At 48.1% G+C, this 23,921-nt stretch overlaps 10 protein-coding genes across 10 annotated transcripts; 6 read left to right on the top strand and 4 right to left on the bottom strand.

The window, feature by feature from the left end:
• Positions 1-1,774: 1,774 nt before the first annotated feature.
• Positions 1,775-3,187, top strand: N7503_010730 (uncharacterized protein; the record flags this gene model as incomplete). Its single annotated transcript, XM_057070276.1, has 3 exons — positions 1,775-1,954; positions 2,008-2,332; positions 2,388-3,187. The coding sequence occupies 3 exons, from the start codon at positions 1,775-1,777 to the stop codon at positions 3,185-3,187; spliced, it is 1,305 nt and encodes a 434-aa protein (XP_056916887.1).
• Positions 3,188-4,139: 952 nt separating this feature from the next.
• N7503_010731 (Clr5 domain-containing protein) lies at positions 4,140-4,820 on the top strand (the record flags this gene model as incomplete). The annotated part of the gene is made up of 1 exon (XM_057070277.1): positions 4,140-4,820. One exon carries the CDS (start codon positions 4,140-4,142, stop codon positions 4,818-4,820), a length of 681 nt encoding a protein of 226 aa, XP_056916888.1.
• Positions 4,821-5,983: 1,163 nt separating this feature from the next.
• On the bottom strand, positions 5,984-7,715 carry N7503_010732 (FAD-binding oxidoreductase; the record flags this gene model as incomplete). Its single annotated transcript, XM_057070278.1, has 4 exons — positions 5,984-6,252; positions 6,303-6,511; positions 6,569-7,497; positions 7,551-7,715. 4 exons carry the CDS (start codon positions 7,713-7,715, stop codon positions 5,984-5,986), a joined length of 1,572 nt encoding a protein of 523 aa, XP_056916889.1.
• Positions 7,716-8,159: 444 nt separating this feature from the next.
• N7503_010733 (uncharacterized protein) lies at positions 8,160-8,505 on the bottom strand (the record flags this gene model as incomplete). Its single annotated transcript, XM_057070279.1, has 2 exons — positions 8,160-8,253; positions 8,276-8,505. The coding sequence occupies 2 exons, from the start codon at positions 8,503-8,505 to the stop codon at positions 8,160-8,162; spliced, it is 324 nt and encodes a 107-aa protein (XP_056916890.1).
• Positions 8,506-9,469: 964 nt separating this feature from the next.
• N7503_010734 (uncharacterized protein) lies at positions 9,470-10,362 on the top strand (the record flags this gene model as incomplete). The annotated part of the gene is made up of 4 exons (XM_057070280.1): positions 9,470-9,484; positions 9,767-10,012; positions 10,080-10,154; positions 10,258-10,362. 4 exons carry the CDS (start codon positions 9,470-9,472, stop codon positions 10,360-10,362), a joined length of 441 nt encoding a protein of 146 aa, XP_056916891.1.
• Positions 10,363-11,807: 1,445 nt separating this feature from the next.
• Positions 11,808-14,780, top strand: N7503_010735 (phosphatidylinositol-3,5-bisphosphate 5-phosphatase; the record flags this gene model as incomplete). Its single annotated transcript, XM_057070281.1, has 1 exon — positions 11,808-14,780. The coding sequence occupies one exon, from the start codon at positions 11,808-11,810 to the stop codon at positions 14,778-14,780; it is 2,973 nt and encodes a 990-aa protein (XP_056916892.1).
• Positions 14,781-15,112: 332 nt separating this feature from the next.
• N7503_010736 (Tti2 family protein) lies at positions 15,113-17,057 on the bottom strand (the record flags this gene model as incomplete). Its single annotated transcript, XM_057070282.1, has 4 exons — positions 15,113-16,072; positions 16,137-16,588; positions 16,641-16,839; positions 16,893-17,057. 4 exons carry the CDS (start codon positions 17,055-17,057, stop codon positions 15,113-15,115), a joined length of 1,776 nt encoding a protein of 591 aa, XP_056916893.1.
• Positions 17,058-17,190: 133 nt separating this feature from the next.
• Positions 17,191-18,966, bottom strand: N7503_010737 (tRNA adenylyltransferase; the record flags this gene model as incomplete). Its single annotated transcript, XM_057070283.1, has 3 exons — positions 17,191-17,429; positions 17,480-18,013; positions 18,072-18,966. The coding sequence occupies 3 exons, from the start codon at positions 18,964-18,966 to the stop codon at positions 17,191-17,193; spliced, it is 1,668 nt and encodes a 555-aa protein (XP_056916894.1).
• Positions 18,967-19,568: 602 nt separating this feature from the next.
• Positions 19,569-21,865, top strand: N7503_010738 (TRAPP III-specific subunit 85 family protein; the record flags this gene model as incomplete). The annotated part of the gene is made up of 2 exons (XM_057070284.1): positions 19,569-20,646; positions 20,697-21,865. 2 exons carry the CDS (start codon positions 19,569-19,571, stop codon positions 21,863-21,865), a joined length of 2,247 nt encoding a protein of 748 aa, XP_056916895.1.
• A 290-nt stretch (positions 21,866-22,155) lies between these two features.
• N7503_010739 (putative vacuolar sorting protein SNF7 family protein) lies at positions 22,156-23,895 on the top strand (the record flags this gene model as incomplete). Its single annotated transcript, XM_057070285.1, has 5 exons — positions 22,156-22,205; positions 22,303-22,591; positions 22,670-22,891; positions 22,948-23,142; positions 23,200-23,895. 5 exons carry the CDS (start codon positions 22,156-22,158, stop codon positions 23,893-23,895), a joined length of 1,452 nt encoding a protein of 483 aa, XP_056916896.1.
• Between the last annotated feature and the right edge of the window lie 26 nt (positions 23,896-23,921).

Below are 23,921 nucleotides of genomic sequence, written 5' to 3' on the forward strand. Positions count from 1 at the left end.
AGGTCGATACAAATTTGTCATGCAGGTATTATGCCTTCTAAAGCATTCCAGGTGCTTGATCTGGTGGGGAAACCTCAGGTCCAATTCAAGAATACAGCAACCGTATGAGCACATAACGGCCCGTGCGCAGTTCTCCAATAACCAGAGACTTATCATCGCGTCAATTCGTCTGCCAATCTCTATCAAGCAGAATGAAGGAATTTATGAAGCAGTATCATCAAGCGCGGCTTGATGTATCCTTTGTGGGATCTCTGTCCTGCCAATGATTTGTGGCCAGCGGAAATGGAGAGAAGAACGAGAAATTCATAAAAGAATTAGTATCACTTTAGCAAAGGATATTGTGGTCATAATATATATCAATGACAACCTGACCCAATATCAAAAGGGGCTTCCTAGCCCCATTCTCTGATTGCCGATCAAAGTCGCTTACATGCCATTCTTTAAGCAATACTCCATCACCAATTAGAAGTGGTGATGAATAGAGTAGCGTGGGACGCGTTATAACGCGTGAACGGAATTCTCGCTGATGTCATCAGTGTAGGCGGTAGACGGTGATCTCATTTGGGTCCATGATAACCATCTGTTTGTTACCATCGCTTATACGAGAGCGCCTATAAGCCCAAGAAAAGCGCGGTCTCTTGAGTCTTCATACCGCTTTCTTATTCCGGAGAGGGTTTCCCGTCCAGAAAGACCCGCTTTACAGCATGCTTTGGAGTGATATACTTGGATTTTAAACATACGAATATATGATGATCTTCGCTAGTGCCTGCGAGATACCTCTATAGTTTCCACTTGTAACTTTTTAAAGTATAAATAAATATTATATTGAAATGGATAAAAACCATGATAATATAACAATAAAACCTTTAAATTTTAAAGTTTGAAGCGCATGTGGGTGCCTTACGGGTATGGCTGCGACATTCATTCGGTAACTATCAGGCAGGGACGAAGGGGGAGAGAGAGCATGAACCCATATGACATATCACTATAGAGTGGTTCGGAAGAGGTATAGAATGCTTTCCACAGAAAAGCGACGAGAAACATCCCAGGGAGCGTCTAGGAGTCTCACGTGACTATGGTAGTAGTCGACGAACTAGTTATTCGATTTGCTCTCCTTAAACACTAGACCTTCTAGCAATGGATAAGGAATTGAATTGTCTCGCGAGGTCTATGAGCCTCAGACCTAGAATTTCTCTCATGGTAAAGGCGTGTGTGAGAGTGCAGTTTGTTTCTGCGCTTCGGGGTCCATCCTACTTATGGATTAGCCTTCGATCCCGTACCTTTTCCAATAGACCCCGCTATCTCGCTTCGGTCCCTGCCAAGCCGAACTAAGCACTTAGGGCCCTGGGGGCCAAATTACCAGGACCCTTTTTTTTTCCTTACGGAGTGCAATTGGCCATCCTTTCGGGAGATCTCAAATTTCCGCTTGTTGATCACCTCACGTAGCGTTTCATTTTCGGGTAAAAGTAATTCGTACCGGTATGTACTCTGAGGCTCAAGTCAATAAACAAGAAATGGGTAAACGACCATGTTGGACCCGGCATGGGCGCCTCTTTAAGCGTAAGATAGTCTTTCTCGCCGCTGAAAACCCTTGCTGGACCCTTGTAGCATCTCCGTAGCCGGGCTGCCGGGGGTGGAGTCACCTCTCCCTAGTCACATTAGAACCTCCAGCCTTTGCCATGGTCAAAAAAGCTTTTTTCCCCTCCTTTCTTTTCTCCTCAACAACAAATTCGCGCTTCTCTCACTTAAATTCATTTATCATACATTTATCAACATGCGCAGCGGGTTGGCCTGCCTACTCGGCTTGGCTAGCGTGGCCTTGACTGATGCATTAAGTCTGGAGAAGAGAGACAACCCCGCGGTTCTCGCAATGCCAATGGTACGCGACACTTCACGTCAGTTTTCGAAGCGATCGAAGACTGTCGATGCCAATCTTGATAATGACCAAGAATACGTAAGTTTGGCGCTTAGGATTGAAACGGTTTACCGGCTGACCTCACTTCCTAGTACACTTCCTATGTCGCAAATTTTACTTTTGGCACCCCGCCGCAGCATTTCCTAGCTTACATTGAGACATGGGGTAATGGGTGCTGGCTTGCCGGGGTGACTGACTACTGGTGCGAGCTCTACACTAACCAGTCTTCTTGTGGTGGATATGGAGGCTACAACCTGACTGCCTCGACCACTGGCAAAGAGCTCGACGAAAGATTTTCATATAACGATGACGGTATCATGACAGGTGGGGACTTCGTGACCGATGTTCTGAATATCGGTAATGCCACAATAGGCGCCATGAAAATGGGAATCATCACGGGTGATGGTATCAACGACAGTAGGTCCCGACTATCTAAACATACTGGTATACCCACTAACGGGGACTCGTTCAGATACCTTGAGTCTTGGGTATGGAAATGCATCTTCCACCTCTCTGACCCAGGCATTAACCGACGCCGGTGCCATCAATTCTCCGGCTTTTAGTCTTTGGGGCCATACAGCTCTGTTTGGTGGTATCAACAAGGCAAGATACGACGGCTCTCTCTACACCTTTCCTATAGTCAACGGATCAGACCTGCCAAAGGCTCTCCGTATCAATATGACTGGCATCTCGATCAACGAAACATCCGCGGCCTCAAAGGAATTTCCGCTGGACGCTGTCTTCGACGTTGCGGCTGGAATGACCTATGTGCCTAACTCTGTTGCCCAAGCCCTGAATGCCCAGATCGGCACCACCTCTGTTCCGGATGAGCTGGGACAAGTCAACTTCTCTTGCAGTGCGGTGGGCGAGAACTCGACAATAGAGTTCAAATTCGGGGATCTGGAATTCCAATTCTACCTCAGCGATTTCATTTCCCACCAATCTCACGTTGCGGAGGATTATGGGTGGGCAGAAGGTGACAACACGTGCTATTTCACGATCTGTGAGAACACCGAGCTCCAGTTTGAGGGAAGCATCGTTTTGGGCTCCAACTTCATAAGCAAAATTTATGCAGTCTTTGATCTTGAGAATGAAGAGATATCTTTGGCCAATCTCAGCTGGGATGACTCTCCAGACGATATTGTCGAGATTACATCGGGCAAGAATGGTGTGCCGGGGGCAAAGAAGGAGTCAGCTGGTACGCGCCTTGACAAAGGCCTAGGGATGAGCAATCTGCTGGTAGGTGCTACTCTGCTGGTCCTAGCTTCTTAAATTCGGCCTTTTTACAAGCATTCAATGTCACTCTATTTCGCGATCAATACCTGACCCACGCTTCTAACTCCTCTCGTGCGATTTTTTCTTTCGGCGACTCAACAAAACCATAATATTCTACACGAATTTTTGTCCCAAAAGCATGACCAGCTTTACGTGAGTGATTCTCACCTATAAGGGAGCGCCGGGAGGCTCACCTAGAAGCTGAAACTACCACCGCCACAATTTAATATGTGAGCACGAAATTGTGATCAAATTTAACAGATACTCTTGACTGTTATTTGAACGCCACGCAGTATTCAAGATTCGCTGAGTAGGAATCTACTCACTCACACTAGACTTCCTCTGATTGCGGAAGTATCGAAGGAGTGATGCCCACTAAGCTGGCGTCTTTTCGCTTTTGTCCTGGCTCTAATTGAACTTTATATTGTAGATTCACCTAGATCAAATGAGGCCATATGTCTTTTGCTGACTGGTCGGCAAGGTACCGTAGCACCTTTCTTCCTACTTTTAAACTACAACATGATACCATATTTTGCTAGTGAGATGTCCAACCAACACTTTGAAGTGTTCAGTAACAGTCGCCAATGTGCATATGAGCCTACCTGATTTAGTATGATGATTTCCAAGAACATTAGGATTGTGTTATATTGAAATGAGAGCTCACTATCGAGCATATTCTGTCCATAGATGCCTAGAAGAGCCCACGCGTAAACGGACTTCGAAAATGTATGGCATAATTCACATTCATGGACTCACTCAAACAACATAGCCAGGTGCGCGAAGACACCGCCCTGACTCTATTGTGCTAGGCCAAGATCAGGCCAAGAATCAGATGACTAAGCATGCGAGCTTTTCGCCATTCTGGGGATGATATAGCAAGGTTCAAATTGGTATGAATCAACTAGAATCACTTTCATCCCTTCAACTTTGACCATTTCTCTTTATCAAAATGCCGCCCAAAGTCGAAATTGACGACCATAAAGACTTGATCACTGGACTTATACAACAGAAATGCAAACAAGAGGATATCCGATCTCTTCTACGTGATACGCACTCCATTAATATTGGGCGGACTGCCTTCCAATCACGTCTACGAGAGTGGGGGCTACAGAATAAGCTCGCTAAGGCTAACAAGGCTGCTGCCATACAGGCAAGAGTCCTTGAGCTACTTCCTGTCTGTAATCCAAAGGAGACCCTTGCCGTACTCGCAAAAGATGGATATCCGACGTCGAATAGAACATTGCAACGGATACGCAAGCGACTGGGCGTGAGGCTTCGGGTCAAGAAACTTCCGATAGAGCGGGCTGAACAGGCGCCGGACATAATCGACGAAGACCAGGCTTACCAGGCGCAGATTGATGCGCAGATCGACGCACAAATTGCTGCGGAAGCTGCCCAGCGTGATATTGAATCTTCTTCACCAAATGCAGCGAAAGGAGTAAGGATAGCGACGCACACAACGTCGCCAGTGGTTTCATCACCATCTCTACCGGTCACAACTACGTCGTCGATGATGGAGCCGACGATAAGGGCCCAAGGGGAGCGTGGAGCCAGGTCTAGAGTGTCGAAGCAAGCGCACATGCCTGTTTTAAGGCCAGCTCGCCGGACTCAGCGGAAACGGATCTTGTAATCACGAACAATTCCAACTGCCTAGTTCCACGGAGATATACGCTTTGTGGGGTTGCTTCAATTTGAGACGGACGTGAATTTCTACACATTATATGGGTCAATATTTTTGAATAACCATACAGCTCATGGAACACGTCGATTGAAGCTTTGTTTTTGCTATGGTAGTCACACTGGGAGCTCTTGATTCTATAAGCTTGGCTTGATTCTCAAGGCCAAAAGATTGCTGACTAAGCATGCGGGCTTCTGGCCTTTAGAAGGCCACCTTATTATAGCACCAAATCAGATGCTGTATCTAAATTTTATTCATATAAGTGCTTCACCGTGGCATCCATAACTTTCTTAGTATGATCCTGATATTGAACCACTAGTAAGCTTTAAGTAATCTTGCAATTATAGCTTCCGAGTTGATGTCATGATGAGCCCCTGACCTGGGTGAAGCAGAAGCTATCTGAGATCTCTACCGAATAGGCATTTTTCTCGCCAAGCATGCTTTTTCGTATATGCCCTGGTACAAGCGTCTGAATTTCAATATGGATGCTCAACCATTAAACAGCACTCAGCCACTGATGTCACACGAAATGGATGCGGATACTACTTTGGACCTACAGAGTCGATATTATACTTGTGTTTGCTGTGGAGTATTGATAACAACGCCGTTTGACTGCTGGTCAAAGTATCGAGGAAGTAAGCTTGGATGATTACTTTTATCGGTCTCTAGAAGTTGTGTCTAATCCTTCATGGTCCATCTAGCAGAAACGAGAGTCCAGCCATCAGATATCAATCGAAATGAGGGCAACTAGATTAGATTCGCGATTGAAACAGACAGTAAGAGCGCTAAGTATCTGGGCCTCTGCTAAACCTGATGATCATAAATATTGTTGCTCAATCTTACTTCAACATATTCCAAGTAAAGATATTGATCTTGAAAGGCTTTTTGTTGTCTCCCAAGATAGATGGGATTACAGGTTTGCACGTTGTGGTATAACTCTGAATACTTTCATCTGCTACCACATTCTTGTAACTAAAGGCTATCTATTTTGTATATGGCGGTCTCATAGATCGCTAAGAGGGAATTTTCTAAGATTGCGACCACTCTTTTGTCGACAGATACCTTTATTATACTTTATTAATCTGGAGTGCGTATGCTCTATGTTATGCTCTAAATCACTTAAGTTTAAAGTATCCGGGCTGTAGCTTTTGAAAGACCTGAGTCGGGTCGTATATTGCGCTGACAGCTTTCAATCTTGCCAGGTTCTTTTGTCCGTAACCGGAGAAGACATCCTGTCCAGCAGAGGCATAGTTCTGGTACACATACTTATTGAGCAGACCCGCAGCAGACGCAGCGGCTTGACAGCCATCGAGTATGTTTTGTGCGGCAGTCAGAATCCGATCGTCGTCAGCAATGTCAGACCAAGATATATCAATTTGCACCACTGTTGAGACGATCAGTACGACATATCAGAGGATATTGAGGGACACGTACGGTTGAGAGGGCCCTGATCATCCAGCCCAAGGGCATTACCGCCGTTCTTTGAGAAGTGCGAAATCATGTCGGTGGTGATAGGCTGGAAAACAAGCGACGGGACAATGCCAGCAACAGTCTTGAGCGGCTCGATCTCATCCATGTAGATGGCAACCATGTCCGCCATCAACGTAGCATTATTCCCAACCATCAGGGTCCGATAAGTTTGTCTACAATCCTGATTTAGTAAAGGCTTATCGTTGGTGTCCTGAGGATTAGAAACATACCGGAAGCCTCCCGGGTTGGTATTATTGAATTCAATGGTTAAATTGGCTTGATCGACGATGCGGAGAGTACTGGCGACGGCACCCTGGACAGCTGTGAAGTTTTGCAGAATAGGTGGGTTTGCAACTGGTTTTCCATATTGTAAATCTGAGGCTATGATATAAGTATCCACCGATTGTGCATACGCGTAGGCAGTGATGACCTGCGCGTAAGGATCGGATGGAGCATTAACACCAAGGTAATAAACTGCATCATTGATGGCTGCTGCCGTCTCGGGGGTATAGATGAAGGTTTCCGAACCAGCCCAGAGATCGCCCTGGGGGAAGGTCATGAGGTCGAAACGGGTAACTATTCCGAAGTTATTCCCTCCACCACGGAGCGCCCAGTATAAATCGGAATATGGCGAGGAGAAGCTCACTTCCCGAATGGAACCGTCCGCAAGCACGACCTCGTAATTGTTGACATTGTCGCAGGCCCATCCATAGCGACCGGAAAAGAATGATATGCCACCGCCTAGAGTCAGTCCTCCTACGCCGATGGCCGAGACTCGTCCGCCGATCACAGTGAGCCCCATGGGCTGAAGCGTGGTGTAGACGTCGTACCAGATATTGCCAGCACCAATGGCCGTCTGGGCCCGGTCAGACCGCACGGTAATTTCGTTCAGATTGGCCAAATCAATTGTCATCCCACCCTGGATGTTCGACGCTCCCTCGAAAGCAGCATGGCCACCACTCTTCACGGCAAATTCGCACTGGGCCACCTGGAGGGCTAGGACTGCAAAGGAAACATCTAGCGCGGACTTGGGGGAGAAGCGACAAGTCGGCTCCGTCAATGCTTGCTGCTGCGACCAGTATCCCGACTCCTCGAGGCTGTAGATGGTGCTGTTCGGATACGAGATCTGCGATGGCAGCGCAAAGTCTAGAAAGCCGCACTGGGGTGGGTCAGCAGATGCGAGCGGCACCGAGCGGAATAGGGCTTTCTAACCGCGAGCGTGCAGCCGAAGGGCAATTGGCCTCGAGTGTTCAGCCGGCCGTTCTCCGCGAGCTTAACGTACGAGGAGAACTGAGCCTCAACCTGATCTAAGGTATAGGCAGCGACCTCGACACTCGGTGCTGCTAGCAACAAGATGCTAAGACTGAGAAACCACATCCTGACGTACAGGTACAGAAAGCAGAGAGGGAATCGAGCAGGATGAAGAATACACAGTGCGCGTCCTTGTGTCCTTGTTTCCTGCCCGCGGAAGGGTAGTTATGACTATTAAATAATTCCCAATCTTACTTCGAGCGTCCTTCGTATTCCGGTACCTGCTATACGCTATTCGCTCGACGCTTGCTCCTGAGAGTCTCCGACCTGATGTTACAGTACGTTAGGCGATGGCGGGGCGGTTTTCCGGCCCCTGAATCTGCACTAGGTCCAGCTCCCAATAACGTATCGCCGTAGCCTAGCTAAGCGGCCCGAGCGGCCACTGCGCGATTCCGAAGGCTTCTCATCCACTTCTTTATCCTGTCAATTGCCCACCCTTCTCACCCCCGGTCGCGCGACGCTAAAGCAGCGCTAACCCAATTCTCGTCCGGGCGACATCCATGTAGACGCTCACACTCGGTACTCAATACATTCCGTACTGGCGTTGGGGAGAAGTGCTTCTTCCATATTGGTTTCGACTGCCATTGGGGGTGAGCTGATCATGCTATAATAGAATGGTGACTTACGTAGCTATAGCCCTGTAATTGTTGGCGTTGATGGATCGCCACTGCTTTAGGGATATACTCCTCTGTGATGAAGCGGTGGCATTCTTCCTCGTATCCGGGCTCCGATTGTGGGCGAGCGTCAGCTTCAGAAGGCGAGTTTCGGGGCCGTGTTGGATCAGACCAGGGTGTTCTGGGGGCTTCAAATATTTTTTTGGCTTTAAAATTATAGACTCCGGAGGCAATTCACTCATGTCTTCTTTATTTTATACCCCTCTAAGATTTACATCTTATCCAGTTGGTCATACCAGAGGGAAGGTCTCATAGGCAGAAAGACCCTACTGGTTCCTGTCGCATCCTTTGAGTTGTGCCCAGTGCTCGCTGTTCGTTCCCCGGTTCGGTGAAGTCGAAAATGATTGCAGATAGCGCCGAGAATAGTGCAAGAGCTCGCGGTCATTTATTTTGTCTAAGATGATTCATTTTTCATGATTAGAAAAGTGCCGAGCGCCCCTCCATTGCTCGCCTACAAATCGAAATGCGCAAATGGAACATGGTAGTATCAACCTCGTGACTGTCTTGGGGATAACATTGTCCTCTATATAGACACGGTCGATTTTATTCGCCATCACCAGCGTCATTCACGCGATTGTCAACCTTTATGGCAACAGCTTTGCAGTTGTGCTGCAGCCTGCATCAAGCGGCTTTCTTGTTCATGGACCGTCTTCATCACCATTTTGATTGCGTTATTTTCGCTGGATGGAATAGACGGTCGATTGATGTTGATTTCAGCGTTCTCGCAGATACAAAAGACGCTGTAAGTCTGTTCACCGAATCTCCCAGGCCATCTAGCAGTCGCAAGGCTGACTGGATCACCAACTTAATGTGACTCGCTGGATCATCCACGGAAAACGCCCCGATTTGTAGCGAGGGGAGTGGGATGGGCATGCCTTCAGCACCGAACTTTTCAGCGGTGTGCGAGAAGATATTATTCATTACCTTCTTTGAAAAGGAGATGAACCTAAGGACCGAGTCGGATACGGAGTATGAAATCAAGGATGCTAGAGGGAAGGAAAAGGAGACCGGCGCCGAGGTAAAATCAAAGGAGTTTGCAGGTTGAAGATGAAAGGTTGGATTATCTAGACAGATCAAATCAGTTCATCATAAGAGAAAATTGGAGCCTTGTATGTAATGAAGCTTTCGACCGCCATAATAGCGGCAATGAGAGTCATTCAAGTATGGATGCCGGGTCTCCGTCCGATACTTTCCCCGCACCGGCAGCCGGGAGATAAGCCCGTGTTCTCCTCACCCGGGCCCCCTCATCGGGTCAACCCATACGGAATCTCTCTCCCATCCCGGGAGAGTGCCCGAACTATACTGGTGCTTATATTAGCCATAGAGCAAGCATCATGAATCTGAATTAATTTCGAAAACAACGAAGATCATCCAAAAGTAAGGCAAAATCGAGGTTCAGTGTTTTGTGTTTTGGTATCATAAGCCGCACCGATTGCTAAAAAGGTCCGCTTCGTAGTGTCAGGAAACCTCGTCCCTCTTACTGTCATCAAAGGCGCCGGCCACGAATTCATTCCCCTCCCACAAGGCGAGAATGCAATTACGGCTGATTTTCACTCTATTCGCACCAAGACCGAGTCTCCTGCCCATTTGACCTCGGGATTTTACAAGATTGAGGCTGGACCTCAAAGACCCGCTCACTACACTTTTGAGGAGACTAAGTATGTTCTCAGTGGTCAGATTGACATTTTGGTATGTTACTCAGAATTTGTATTGCAATTGTGTGATGTTGTCAATATTCATTATTTGCATCGAATAGGACGAGGCTACTGGGATCACCCATCATCTAGTGCCAGGAGATTTCGCATTCTTCTATGTTGGATCTAAGGTTAAGGTATGTCATTAAAAAATCATCTATCCCAGCCCTCATATTCCGCATCCCGTCACTCCAAAATCTCACGGAGTCCTTTAGCTAACATATCTTTACCTTGGTTTAGTTCTCGACCAAGTCTGCTGGACTTGCCTTTTACGCTGTTACTCGTCCCGTTCGAGCTCCTCACCCCAACCTCGTTGACCGAGAAGAGGGCAAGGCCCGTCTATAGAGACTGACGAGGACCCCCCTTATCCATGTTCTATAAGGATTTCTAGATGATAGTAATCAATAGCCCTCGTTAAATCATTTGATTCTCGCTGATTGAATCTATCAACAATGTGGAATATTTTTGGATACGGCTGAGATTGCACCTCATCGATGACGTTTATCATACTACAGAACTCACCACTTATCACTGCTGTAACCATTGCCGCGTCATCTACCCTGACCTTCTTGTTGTGGATGACCATATCTTGAAGACCTGTTTCTAGTTTCTCTTCCAAAATCTATCGCTAGTAGGAGTGCAGGGCCAATGAAAGGTCTTCTTCTGTGTCTTTTACCTGGTCCCGTTATCGAGGCTAACAATTCAGACTCCGTCAATGTATTACGCATCCCCTGGCCTATTTATGGCCAGCTTCTGAGCCTTCAGCTCTGTCTATTTTTCTCTTCTTGATCTCCTTCTCCTTCTCTCTTGTTAAAGACTCGAATTCGTCTGTTCTAGATTGGGAATACACACAGGTTGCCGATTCGACTATCTCCAATTCCCTTGCTGAAGCTAGCCTACTATGAGTAGCTCGCTATTCTATATATTCAAAATTGTCCTCACAGGGAGGTGGCAGAGTATCTGATCAAATTAAAAGCACAGAGTTGAACTTGTATTGGAGCAAGATAATCGACCAGGAGGTACAGTATGTGGGGATTCGTTTGCAGCAGAACGGCTCCGAAGGACCTTGGGATTCTGGAGTCAATATCTAGACTCTAAAGTTGCGTAAAATTCCATGGAAATTGGCCAGAGACCCAATTCTCAGATTTCATCTGTTCAGACTTGGGTAGTCTACTCTCCACTTCGATGCTCAAGTCTCTAAAGGCAGAGAAAGGGTATCTGAATGATTTCGGAGTACCTATTGAGTTCTTGAAGTCTCAGCTTATACTGTAGTGGCATAATTAGATATGTCTTTGCTTCCAAGTTTTCTGATCCTTTCTTTTTTGGAAAGAGTTTCAACACTGGTTCTATATACGTATATGTACGGAGCATCCGGCGAACGACAGCACCCGTGGACTCAGGTGACCCCGGCGCAGAGTGTTAGATGTGGATCCATGGATTGTATTAAAATTGCTTCTCACCAGGTAGATATCTTGATTAGTCTGTATTCCGATGATCATCCATCCTGCCCTGAGCCACCATCATCCGCTTGAAAGGTCCATCTTATGACATCTTCAAGTGTTACGCATCTGACTTGCGTACTTAACTTCGCGCAGGGACCTAAAAATGACAAAGACTGGTCTCGATCGGGAAAATATTGAACAGTACCTGCCAAATCATGTGGTTGTGACTGGGTCAACTGGTTGAAGATAAATAAAAAAAATAAGTTGATTCCTCAGGCAGCCACTTTGGGCCGACGTCACCGGCTTGTGGGGAAAGCTTCAGCTCCTCATCTGTATCCACGCGCCCCGATGGAGAGCTTCGACGACGTGACCCTGATCGGCCCAGTATCAGACCCCGCGGTACACGATGAACATATTTCCTCAAACAACCATGAAACAAAGACAAGGAAACCCGGCGTGGAATCGGGTGGCACGGGCACCCCCACCTCCAGCCAGTCGGTGAATGCAGGCCGTGCCCAACTGGAAGGAGCTGGTTCTGAGATAGTGGAGGCACCAACAATTTCACCAGAGTTTCCTCCCGAAGAGGAAGATGAGGAGCCTCACGTTGCGACTTCCTTTGAGCGCGAGTCATCACCTACTTCTGCGCAAAAACACAGATTGGGATTGGAGGGTGAAGATGAGAGCATCAACCGCTTGCACAAGTTTACTCTTTACGAAACTGCGACGAGGTTTTACATGGTTGGCATCAATCTAGCCGAGACGCGTTTCCGAATCTTGAAAATAGATCGCACCACGGAGTCGGGCGAGTTGAGCATCATCGAGGATGATGTGATTTACACAAAGAGAGAAATGGTTCAGCTGCTTGATGCCATCGACGATGGCAACAAGAGTTCCGGTGGTCTGAATCAGAAATGCAGTGCCTGGGCGTTGCTCGGATTTATCCAATTCACGGGCGCGTATTACATGCTTCTTGTCACAAAGAGAAGCCAGGTAGCCATGCTAGGTGGTCATAATGTTTACCAAATCGATCAGACAGAACTCATCTCATTGACAACATCGGACACATCTCGCCTCAAACCAGAGAGCCAACCCGATGAGGAGAGGTATAAGGCCATTTTGAATAACCTTGACCTCACGCGATCATTTTATTTCAGCTACTCCTACGATATCACGCGATCATTGCAGCACAACTTCTGCCGAGAACGCAAAGCACATCAGGATGGACTACCTCGGTTTTTACCTCAGGATTACAATACCATGTTTGTGTGGAACAACCATCTCCTTACTCCAGCGATCGCAGCACTCAAGAACCCATTTCAATGGTGCCTTCCGATTATTCATGGATATGTGGATCAGAGTAAGATGAGTGTATTTGGAAGATTAGTGTACATTTCGATCATTGCTCGACGGTCTAGACTCTTTGCCGGTGCACGTTTCTTGAAGCGCGGTGCTAATGATCTGGGATATGTGGCCAATGATGTGGAAACTGAGCAAATTGTTTCTGAGCAAACAACAACATCTTTCCACTCCGCAGGGCCAACACTTCATGCGAACCCCAATTACACTTCTTATGTTCAGCATCGTGGGAGTATTCCGCTATATTGGACACAAGAGAGCACCGGTGTCTCACCAAAGCCTGACATCCATCTAAGTCTCATCGATCCATTCTACTCTGCAGCGGCATTGCATTTTGACAATTTATTCGAGAGATATGGAGCACCGATTTACATTCTAAACCTCGTCAAAGCTCGGGAACGGACACCAAGAGAGTCAAAGCTTCTTAAAGAGTTCACCAATGCTGTGGAGTATCTTAATCAGTTTCTGCCTTCGGATAAGAAGCTGATATACAAAGCGTGGGATATGAGCCGGGCGTCGAAAAGTCGAGATCAAGATGTTATAGAAACTTTGGAAGGGATTGCTGGAGATATCATCCCAAAGACAGGGTTCTTCAAAAATGGGGCCGATGTCGAATCAGGCTTACAGCTTCAAAATGGCGTGGCACGTACCAATTGCATCGACTGCCTAGATCGTACAAACGCAGCGCAGTTTGTAATTGGCAAAAGAGCCCTCGGATACCAACTTCATGCTCTTGGGGTCATCGATGGGACAACAGTCGAGTATGATACGGATGCTGTCAATTTGATTACGAACATGTGGCATGACCATGGCGATACCATTGCCATCCAATACGGAGGATCCCATTTGGTCAACACCATGGCCACATACCGCAAAATCAATCAGTGGAGTAGCCATTCGCGCGATATGGTGGAAAGCTTCAAGCGGTACTATAATAACTCTTTCCTCGATGCTCAACGTCAAGAGGCTTACAACCTTTTCTTGGGCAACTACATCTTCTCAGATGATGCCCCAATGCTTTGGGATCTTTCCACCGATTACTACCTTCATCATGAAAATCCCAGGTCCTATGTCAAGAAAAAGCGACCAAATTACATTTCCTGGTACACGCCCGAACATCTGAAAGAGCGAGAGATTCCTCCACCCCCAGCTTGTCCCAAAGAGCCACTTTCCCGCTTCGACGATTACTGGCTGGAATACTATCGCCCACTCGCACTTTCCACGCTCTCCAAAATCTACTCTTACAAGATGAACTCAACTCTCCGATACCTGCCACATATTCGTGGAGGCAATGTTCCCCCAAATCTCAGCCCATTTGTCCCACGCATTACCCCAGACCAAGTCCAGCGCGACCGTCCACAGCGAACAGTGAAGATCCAAGAACCAACAAACAGCCGCTCTACAACATCAACCCCAACAATCACGGGGTCTGGCCAGAGTTGGACACATCAACCACCTTCATCCTCCAAACAACCGCCTTCAGTTGGCATCATCAAAGAACCAACCTTTGAGTTGTACCAGGGAAACCGCATCCCACCCATAAATCCAAACACTTCCACAGTCACCCCGAGCAAAGCACAGATCGCTCAGTGGACACTCGGACAATTAGTCACCGACTCTTTGAACCCGTCTGTCACTGCAACAGAAGCCGAGGAATACGAACGATACATCAATCACCCCCTTAAAGTCCCACTGGTCGTGACGTCCGATAATGAGGTGACAGCTGCCTCGCTTCGGGAACATCAGCCAAATTTAGATCTTTTGGAATATGCGAACAAGTGCAATGTTGAGGATGCAGCTCTTGAAGCTAGTGCAGAGGGCAACTTGGCAGATTATGCGGAGTTTCTCAATGTTTCGGAGGAGGGACTTACCGTCGTCAGTGAAGACTATGAAAAGAAGAGGTACAAGAGGTACAAACAGTGGTTACGAGGAAAGAGTCTTTTCAAGCAACGTGTCGATACGTGATGACCTAGGCATGTTTTCATGTTTTATTTAGCGTGTATTCTGCTCAAGATTGATACCCCAATGTAGAATTGACAAGGCTTGACTTAGTAGATGAGTGCTAAGTTGTCGTTTCTTTTTTCCCGGTTTAAAATCTAGCTCTCATATATTCTTCTATTCCTTTTGGTGAGCGACTCTACTTCATGTCCTGTCCACTATAAATGTAAAACATCGCAAGGGCGCCTCTTTACTAGCCATGGTGTGGGCCGAGTGGAGAATGAAACTATGATAGTATCTACGGTTATTGAAAGAGGTAGAAATATCTCGAGGCTTTCGCGTATTGTTCGTCAGAGAACCTATGAATGTAGATATTTTGTTTGGTTCTCACTTTGTGACTTTGCATCGGTGAATAAAAGACCGGCTAATTCGGAATCGGCATCAACAAGCTTCTGGAGTTCTGCGCTCATCTCCTCTTTGGTACGAAGCTGGTCCGCAACTGGCGAAACAGGGTTTTGCAAAGCATGCTTCAGCACAACAATGGCGCTTCTTAGCTCTTTTGTCAACTTGGCAAGCTGCTTCACGAGAGCAGTGTCCCCCGCTTTTCCTTTGTTCTCTGCAGCAACATGCAGCCAGCACGCACATAGCCCGGCCAATATCTCACCACGCCATCTCCAAATACGAGGATGGGCGTTCAGTATTACCGATTTTGTTGTTGATATGGCGGCGGAGAGAAGTGGAGGGTACGCAGACCCGAATGGATTCGCGAGGGTCATGTTTAGTAGGGGGACGATGTCCTGGAGGTACTTGGTAGTTTCAATACCAAGATCATTGACAACAATAGTGATCTCGTCCATTAGGAAAGTTGATAGCTTTGGGTGCGGGAAGGAGGCCGAGGACTCATAGGTTGGGTTTGAGGAGCTAATGTGGTTGTAAGACGAGATCAGGTTTGACCGAAGGATCTTAGCGAGACTCGCATTGTAAGTCTCAGTCTTTTGTGCCTTTGAAGAATTCTTGCTGGATGCAGCTCTGAAGAGAGCAATCAGGACTGGGTAAGCGGCGCCCAGCATCTGGAGTGATTTTTCTTCCGGAGTGATTGTGGGGAGGGAAAGAAGGCTTGGTTTGATGGCCTCTTCGAAGACAGGAATAAGGTTTGTTCGAATGAGGATATCGGAGCCACTTTCTTGAATCGTGTTGAGTAGCTGATTGAGAAGCTGACAGCCCTTCACCTTGAAGGAAATCGAGCTATCGTCTATTAAAGCAAGGATAGTAGGGACCAGGGATGAGAAGTGCGCTTCCAGATGCTTCTTGTCGGCAGGCTAGAGGGGGAGTCAGTATAATAATACGTAAGACTGCAGGAAGACCACAGGCTAAAACACATACTTTGTACTGAGATACAATCCAGGACAGAACGGTGGTAGCATAGATGTCCGTATTCTTCCATGGCTTTGCCGAATCGTCGAGTGCACTTCCGTCAAAACGAGGCAAAGGCACAGGGTGGAAGTCCTTGCGGCCCTCGTTCGTGATATTAGGATTCCTCTGTTTCGTAAAAAGAGGTCGAATCTTTTCTTTGAGTATCATTTCAATGGTGTCCCACATATGAGTCCAGCCCCCGCAGAAGTACATGTCGGCTGTCATTCCAGTATCATCTGTGCACCATGGATATTGCCCGGACATGAAAGTAGCCATGGTAATTAGAGAATCCGGCAAAGTATCCGGCGCAGTTGAGGTTCGACGCTTTGGTAAAGTTGCATTTGTCTGTGCCTTGAAAAGACAAAGGAACTCCAAGGCAAGTGACCCTTTCAATATACTTTCATGCTGGGCCTTTTTGATCTCTGCAAATTTGCTTTAGCGGAAGCTTGACTCTTTGACCTCATGATTACGCACCTGCTGTCACCTCGACATTGTCGTCAAAACATGCTGCAAATTCCGATGACGGTAGAGCTGCTTCATTGGCCCATTTGAACAGGTTGGACGCCGCCGTGATTTCGTCACCTTCAAGCTGTCGGCAACCCGAATCATCGGGCAGCAGCTGGGGAGGAATCGCCTCAATGAAAGCAAGTGCGGCATACAAGCTTTCGCAGACCTAATTGTATTTCGTTAGTTTGATTCGTACGAAAAACTGGCCGTATCATTTACATTCATGCGGGTGCTGTGGTCGTAGGTTGAAATATTCTGCCATAACTCGGGCAGGCCACCCTTGACTCTCTTTCCCGACGATGGGAGTCGAGGAAGCGCTGACTGGCTCAGAGTCCAAGGATCTTGCTGTAAAACCACGCGGGCCTCTTTTCGAAATTGGTCCATGTTGCTTGAAGATGGGTATGATGAACTACGCTGTTTACTTGAGGAAGTGGGGAATTTGTAGTGGACGCGTTGGGTTTGCGCTCCCGCGTCACTGGATCAAATCTTATTGATGCAATTATCTATGTTTGACTGTTCACAACCCCAATTCTCCACGACGTCGCGAAATCTCTTCCAGAGTTGCGGCCTTGTCAGTGTCAGGATGCAAAAGTTGCCACTCTACTACCATTGTGGTCGCCTTGGTCATCCATGGTCCCTTTTTTCCTCCGAGGTGCTGTATGATTTCACCACCATTCACAACGGGGACGAGAGAGTTCACATGCTCCAGATCATTTTCTACGATGTATGCGATAAACTGATTGTACTCCGGGACCACTGGAAATAAATTAGCATTGAGCAAAAGAGGTGGTTGGAAGCAATCGTACCCTCGCTGAGGTCACGTCCCTGCATAACTTCTTGAAGTATGGCCAAGACCACGCACAGTTTCCAATCCTTGCCCCAGGACCGAATACGCAGTCCAACCTGCTGTCTAATTTCGGCTGGGGTACCACTGAGCGACTTTTCCCTCAGGGCAAATTTACAGGCAGTGATGTCTTTGTAATTTGAGGTTGCATCGCGGAGAATTTGGAGAGTTTTGTTATCGGTGCGGAGACTGTCCCTACCAACCTCGACAGCGCGAGTCGGTAGTGGTTTGTGTTTGGGACCGGATGAAGGGCGAGGCGGAATGGACGTCCATGGAGCAAAAGCAGCTATCATCCAGGTATAGTAGACGCTGGCCTTGTCGCGTACTAGGAGCTCCGCCGCATTATCGGGCCCTAGTTGCAGTAGTCTTGGTAGCGCATTGTAGGCAAGAGGCCAAGTCGATGTGTCAGTCGTTACTTCGTCCTGATGATTCGCGAAAATTGTTGGGTAAAGGTTGAGCCTGTCAATGAACTCCAAGGCACCGCGAGGGTCAGGTCCTGATATATCCATTAGAAACAGATCACTAAACACTTAGCTTCTGGGTTATGAACTCACCTTTCAACATCTTTTCCAGCTCTGTGGCAACACGCTCCTTGCTGATTTTCAGCTTCAGTGCAATTCTGATATCTTCATTCTGCATGGCATTCTCAGCTTCAGGGTCAATTGCGTAACCCAGTCTGCTGGCAAATCGAATCAAACGAAGTACGCGGAGCGGATCATCCTTGAATGTCTGGTATGGTTCTAGTGGAGTACGAATCAGGTGCTTTCCCATATCATCCAGCCCTTGTTCGGTAAGATCTTCTAGCTTCGATTCGTTCAGGTTGTAGAATATAGCATTGATGGTAGCGTCTCGTCGAAGGGCATCTTCCACTGCTGTGCCAAACTCCATCTGTGGATTTCGACTATCATCTGAGTATGTCTCTTTGCGCAGATTGACCAAATCGATATCCAGCCCAAAGATCTTAGTAGTGACCGTCTCCAAATGTTTCGACTTTTCGGGATTGGCTTCGATTTTGTGTAGGCTCACAATTGCATCATGCATTTCCCCATTCGGCAAGGTTTTCTTGTATTTCTCAAGATTTTGTGGATCGTCCAAATACTCCTTCAACTGCATACCGAATTGATATCCGGTCATATTGCTAATGCCCACATCAATATCGTGGCTCTCCACCCCGAGCAGCTTGTCTCTGACCCAGCCGCCCGTAAACCGTAGGACAGTTTCGGCACGATCGCCTCCATCGCTACTTCCGTCAATCAATCCCTTATCATGTATGTATTTGGCGACATCAAGGAGGAGGGTTTGCAAGGTACTTTCGATCGGAGTGAGTTGAAGTGTGGGGTGATCGCGAGCCATTTTTTCAGAAGAACCACCCCGCGCGGGGGAGGTTGAAATGCGTCGTCTTTTGCTTGCTGGCTCTGGAGAGTGCGAAGCAAGTTCGCGGGCGCGCATGGAAGGTCGCCAGGTGGTTGTGTAAGTACGATTTGTGAAGTTCAAAAAGTTCCGCGGAAGTGTCTGAAGGTATATTTGGGTCGCTAGAGGGCGGGCGAGTGGAGTGGGGGGTTTAAGTCGAAGAGCGTCAAACGATGACCCAAGGCAACGCAACCTGTACATCGAAAGCCATAAGTGAGTCAAATGAATTGAGTAGGGGAAAGCGCATAAGTGACTCAGTGCTAATCACCGATAAAGCTTCGCTCTCACGTGGTTGCATCATTACCCGCGATTGTCCCCTCGTAATGCGCCCGAAACCCGAACGATCTACATATTTCTGCGCCTAACCTGCATTGTTGACTGACCCAGCTCAGGTCATATCCTGGTTACTGTACACTCAATCTCGTGTGGTATTCTCATCTACCACTAGAGCCTTACCTGAACCTATCGGGCCCGAGGCGACTTGGCTTTCCCCATCAACAACAAACTTACCCGGACCGTTGACCCTGTCGCCGAACACTGTCGCCCGCACCCGCATTCCTTTTTCGCCTTGACATCCCAGTCCATGGGGTCTGTCCGTTCATTTTATTAAGTCTAGTTTCGCAGAAAAGCAGTTGGAGTCCATGACATCGCCCGGAGATGCTGCTCCGGTCAAACCACCGCCGTCCTTCTCCCCCGGCGTTGCGCGAGGCACCTCTAAATCAAGATACCCCGACGAGGCAGAGTCCACACATTCTATAGACGCCGAGCTGGCAGAGGCCCGCTCGGCGTCTTCTCCTACGCCTCCTCTGTCGGCCACCACTGCGGAGTTGCCCATCCGGTCTTCATCACCGCACGCCCGGTCCGTCAGGTCGTCCACCCCGCAATTAGCTCGCTCATCACTTGGATCGCCTTTTGATGGAAGATTCGATGGCTCGGAAGATATAAGGTCCTTAATAATCCGCGCCTTCTCGCCAACTGTCGCTATCTATGCCTCCGATGATACCGATGAATTGGTGAGGAATAAGGGGTTCAAAGGGGGATTCTGGGAATTGATTAGGCCCTTTGGCGACACTGTATCTGGAAAAGTCGTCATTCGGGACAGTGTTGGATCAAGTCGTGCCTGGGAGGATTACGGAGTGCGGTTCGTGGATTTGAATGGGTTTGGCCGGACCCCCGCAGGTCGAGAGTCCGGACAAGAGTCGTCTCTGACGCAGATGGAAGAAATCCTGGAGCAACAGCTGGAATCGGCAGAAGGGCCTTTTGGAGGATCAATACCCTCAAAGGATGCATTGGGAGTTCCAGTGGCAAGCCCACTATGGAAGTTGTTACTACGACAAATACTATCCGCTACCTCTGCGGCCCCCCACGAAACATTTGGCCACCCGGTTGCCAGTGTGATTGCTATTAGCTCCCGCAACATGGCCCCGCTCGAGACCCTCAGGCAATTGTACGGTGAAAGCAGTTCTGGTGACAAGCGGTTACCAGATTGGGTCAATTCGGAGTATCTTCGATACTATGTCTTGGTCCACGATGAAGAACGTGATGATATTACAGAGTCAACAAAACTATATGATCAGATGAAGCGGCATTTTGGTTTACACTGTCACTTGTTGCGGCTTCGCAGTAGTCAGTGTATCGTGACGGATGATGATAGTGTCCAAGTACCTTCGTGCGAATGGCTGTCCCCACAGGAACGCCTGTCAGGTGTCGGAGAAGCAGGCAAGTACTCTTTGTATTCACTCGACAACTAGAAACTAACAATATAGCAGAGACACTGGTGGACCTTGGTACAGATGGTACGCCGTACCTGTTTGACTCTGACGTTACTGCCATCCGGACGTTCATTCGGGAACTCATGGTGCAATCCGTGATACCTTTCATGGAAAACCGTGTTGCTGTCTGGAATGACCAGATCGCTTCTCGCAGACGTGGAATCAGCGGAAGGTTCATGTCGGTCGGTCGACGTTTTATGACTTTCGGTTCTGGCTCACGATCTGGCGCCACTGGTTCCTCGGGTGGAAGTGGCAACTATGATCCAACAAACAACTTTTATGGGCCTGATTCACCGGAAGCTATCTTACGGAAGATGGCTGATTTTGCTTTTATGCTTCGTGATTGGAAGTTGGCCGCCTCAACGTATGAAATGATCCAGTCGGACTTTAAAAACGACAAGGCGTGGAAGTACCATGCGGGAGCTCATGAAATGTGTGCAGTGAGCATGCTCCTCAATCCACTTGCTATGTCCGCCAAAATCAAGCTTGAGAGTGTCGATCAAATGTTTGAGAATGCTTGCTATTCTTATCTTACACGGTGTTCAGACGTACCACATGCACTGCGTGCCTTATCTCTCGGCGTCGAGCTTCTTAAGTCTCGAGGTGGATCTGCCACCGAGAGTGCAGCTAGATGGGCCATGCGGGTCATGGATTTCGGCTTGGTTGGCCCCATCGGCCAAATACTGTTCACAGAGAGGGTCTCAGCATGCTATGCATCGAAGATCTCTATGGGTGGAGCTAAATGGGGTGGGCGTCGTCGAAAAGCCGGCATGTGGAGCATTTTCGCTGCAAATCAATGGCTGAAAGCTGGCAATCCTACTTTGGCTGCGGCTTGTCTGGAAGAAGGAGAGCGTCTCTACGGCGATGTACTCGAGACAGATGGCGTCTTTCCGATCTCAGAGATGCAGACCTTTGTTGACAACCTGCGGCATTCCGTGAAAGTGGAATACCTCGGGGCAAGAGGATTTGACACACGGGATGAGCCGACTTCAGAGGACCCAGTCCTCACCGAGGAGACTAGTGAGAAGCTTGAGAAGATTGACAAGCGGAATCATCGTCGCTCCCTGATTGGGCTGCCTGGGCAGCTGGATGTGGGGAACTTCAACATGACTTCAGGGACTAGGGACCCTGAAAACTCACCAAATGATGACTTTGAACGAGCGTGAGGCATGATTTTAATATCTCATCATAGCATATAAGCATAGAATACATTTATGGGCATTGTCCAATTCATCTCGCTTCCAATTGTCTCCCATATGCCATCGAAATGCAGATAAAGTCACGTGTGTCTTATCGATAAAGCTGTGGAGCGCATGATGTTGACATCAATTGCAGACCGAAACCCACCTTTCAGTCCAAAGCAACCTCCTCTCTCCTCGCAACGCCCCTGTTTGGGCCTGCTAAACCTTCTGACGACTCGATCTAGAAATACAATACCTTCTCATATTGACCCAGAATGAGCGATCTCCTGAACTACATCCTCAAAAATGAGGATGCATTCCGAAGGTACAGATCCCGGGGGGCACCTGCGACCAGCCCGAATAGAAGTACAAACCAAACGGAGGTTCAAACATAGCTGACAATATATTTTTTTCGACCCCAGAAATCGCCTTCCATCTCTCTATTCCGACTTCACAACCCAAAAGAAGACAAATCCAGACGGCTACGCCGTGAACATCGCCGCATGGGAAGCAGCACTGAACCGTGCCGCGAAGCGCGGATATACCTCATCGCGCGGTGTGCGTGTACGCTCTGGATCAGTGACATCGGATAAGAATGTCTCAATGCAGCGGAAGAAGACGGATCACCTTCTTCTACGTACGGACGAGTCATTGGCGAGAGATCTGGAGCTTCCAGAGTGGGGGAGGCCTGTCGCACTTGGCGCTGTATTTGTATGTGGCGCATATCAATCTCAGTGTCCAGACCGATGTCAGAGGTCGATTTACTGTTACTGATAACGTTTCTCACAGGACGAAGCAATGCGCAAACGCACCATGATTCCCTTGTCGGTGTACAAAACTACTCCGGGTTGCTTGCGCAAGAACCAGTGGCGGTTAATAGATCCCGCAGCCTTGAGTCCGTGGAATGTTATGAGCTGGGGCGTTCGTCAGTTGAAGGGGTTTGTGATTGGAGAGGGAGAATCGGCGCCCAAGATACAGGTGCAAGAGTTGGTGTTGGTGGAGAACATGGAGGTAAGTGCTTATTCGCATGACTTGGATTGGGACGGGCTAAATTTATAACTCAACAGGAAGCGGGTGATTTGGTGATCAAGAAAGCCACTGGCGGCAGGCCGTCCAAATTAGATCTAATCTGGTCCAAAGAAAGCTTTATTGAAGAATACTCGACGATACTGCATGATGCTACAGAACTCTCGGACTCGGACTTTGATGTTCTTTTGCTCTATCTTTCCCGCGACTGCGGGGCCATTGCATATGATGGCAGGGTATGTGGGGTTATATACATTAGATGATCGTCTGCAGATACTGACTGAGATAACTAGACTATCAAGTTCAAGTCAACAGACGAACCAGCTGAGATCACACAGCAGGACACGACTATTGCCTCAATCAAGACGCTTATATCGACGATATCGAAGCAAGTTACCGATATGGAGTCGAAAATTGCGGAGCTAACCCAGTCTGCGAAGACGGCATTGACCAACAAGAATAGGATTTCTGCTCTTTCGGCAGTCCGGTCAAAGAAGCTAGTGGAGCATAATCTTTCTCAGCGGCTCGGTACCCTCGCACAATTGGAAGAGGTATATTTCAAGATCGAGGGCGCTGCGGGTCAGGTTGAGATTGTCCAGGTCATGGAGGCCAGCACTGGTGTTCTCCGTGGGCTAAACGCTCAAATTGGTGGTGCCGAACGGGTCGAGGATGTGGTTGAGTCACTGCGTGAGGAGATGGCCAAGGTGGATGAGGTTGGCAGTATTATTAATGAAGCCGGCCCGGTTATCGATGAAGGCGAGATCGACGATGAACTGGAAGCCATGGAGAAGAGCGACCAGGAGGCAAAGGAAGAACGAGAAGCAGAGGAAACTCGGCAAAGGCTCGCAGAGCTGGACAGCATCAAGCAAGCTTCGGACGAAGCAGCCCGCCGCGCACAAAAGACGAAAAATGTGGACTCTGAGCTGGCAGAGAGCATTGATAGGCTCTCTAACATGTCAGTTGAAGATTCCCCGTTGCCAGCTAAATAAAGGCAGCATCATGGAAACAAGCAACA

This window comes from Penicillium pulvis (assembly GCF_028828015.1).
Source record: "Penicillium pulvis strain IBT 33274 chromosome Unknown scaffold_8_segment0_segment0, whole genome shotgun sequence".
Lineage (NCBI taxonomy): Eukaryota > Fungi > Ascomycota > Eurotiomycetes > Eurotiales > Aspergillaceae > Penicillium > Penicillium pulvis.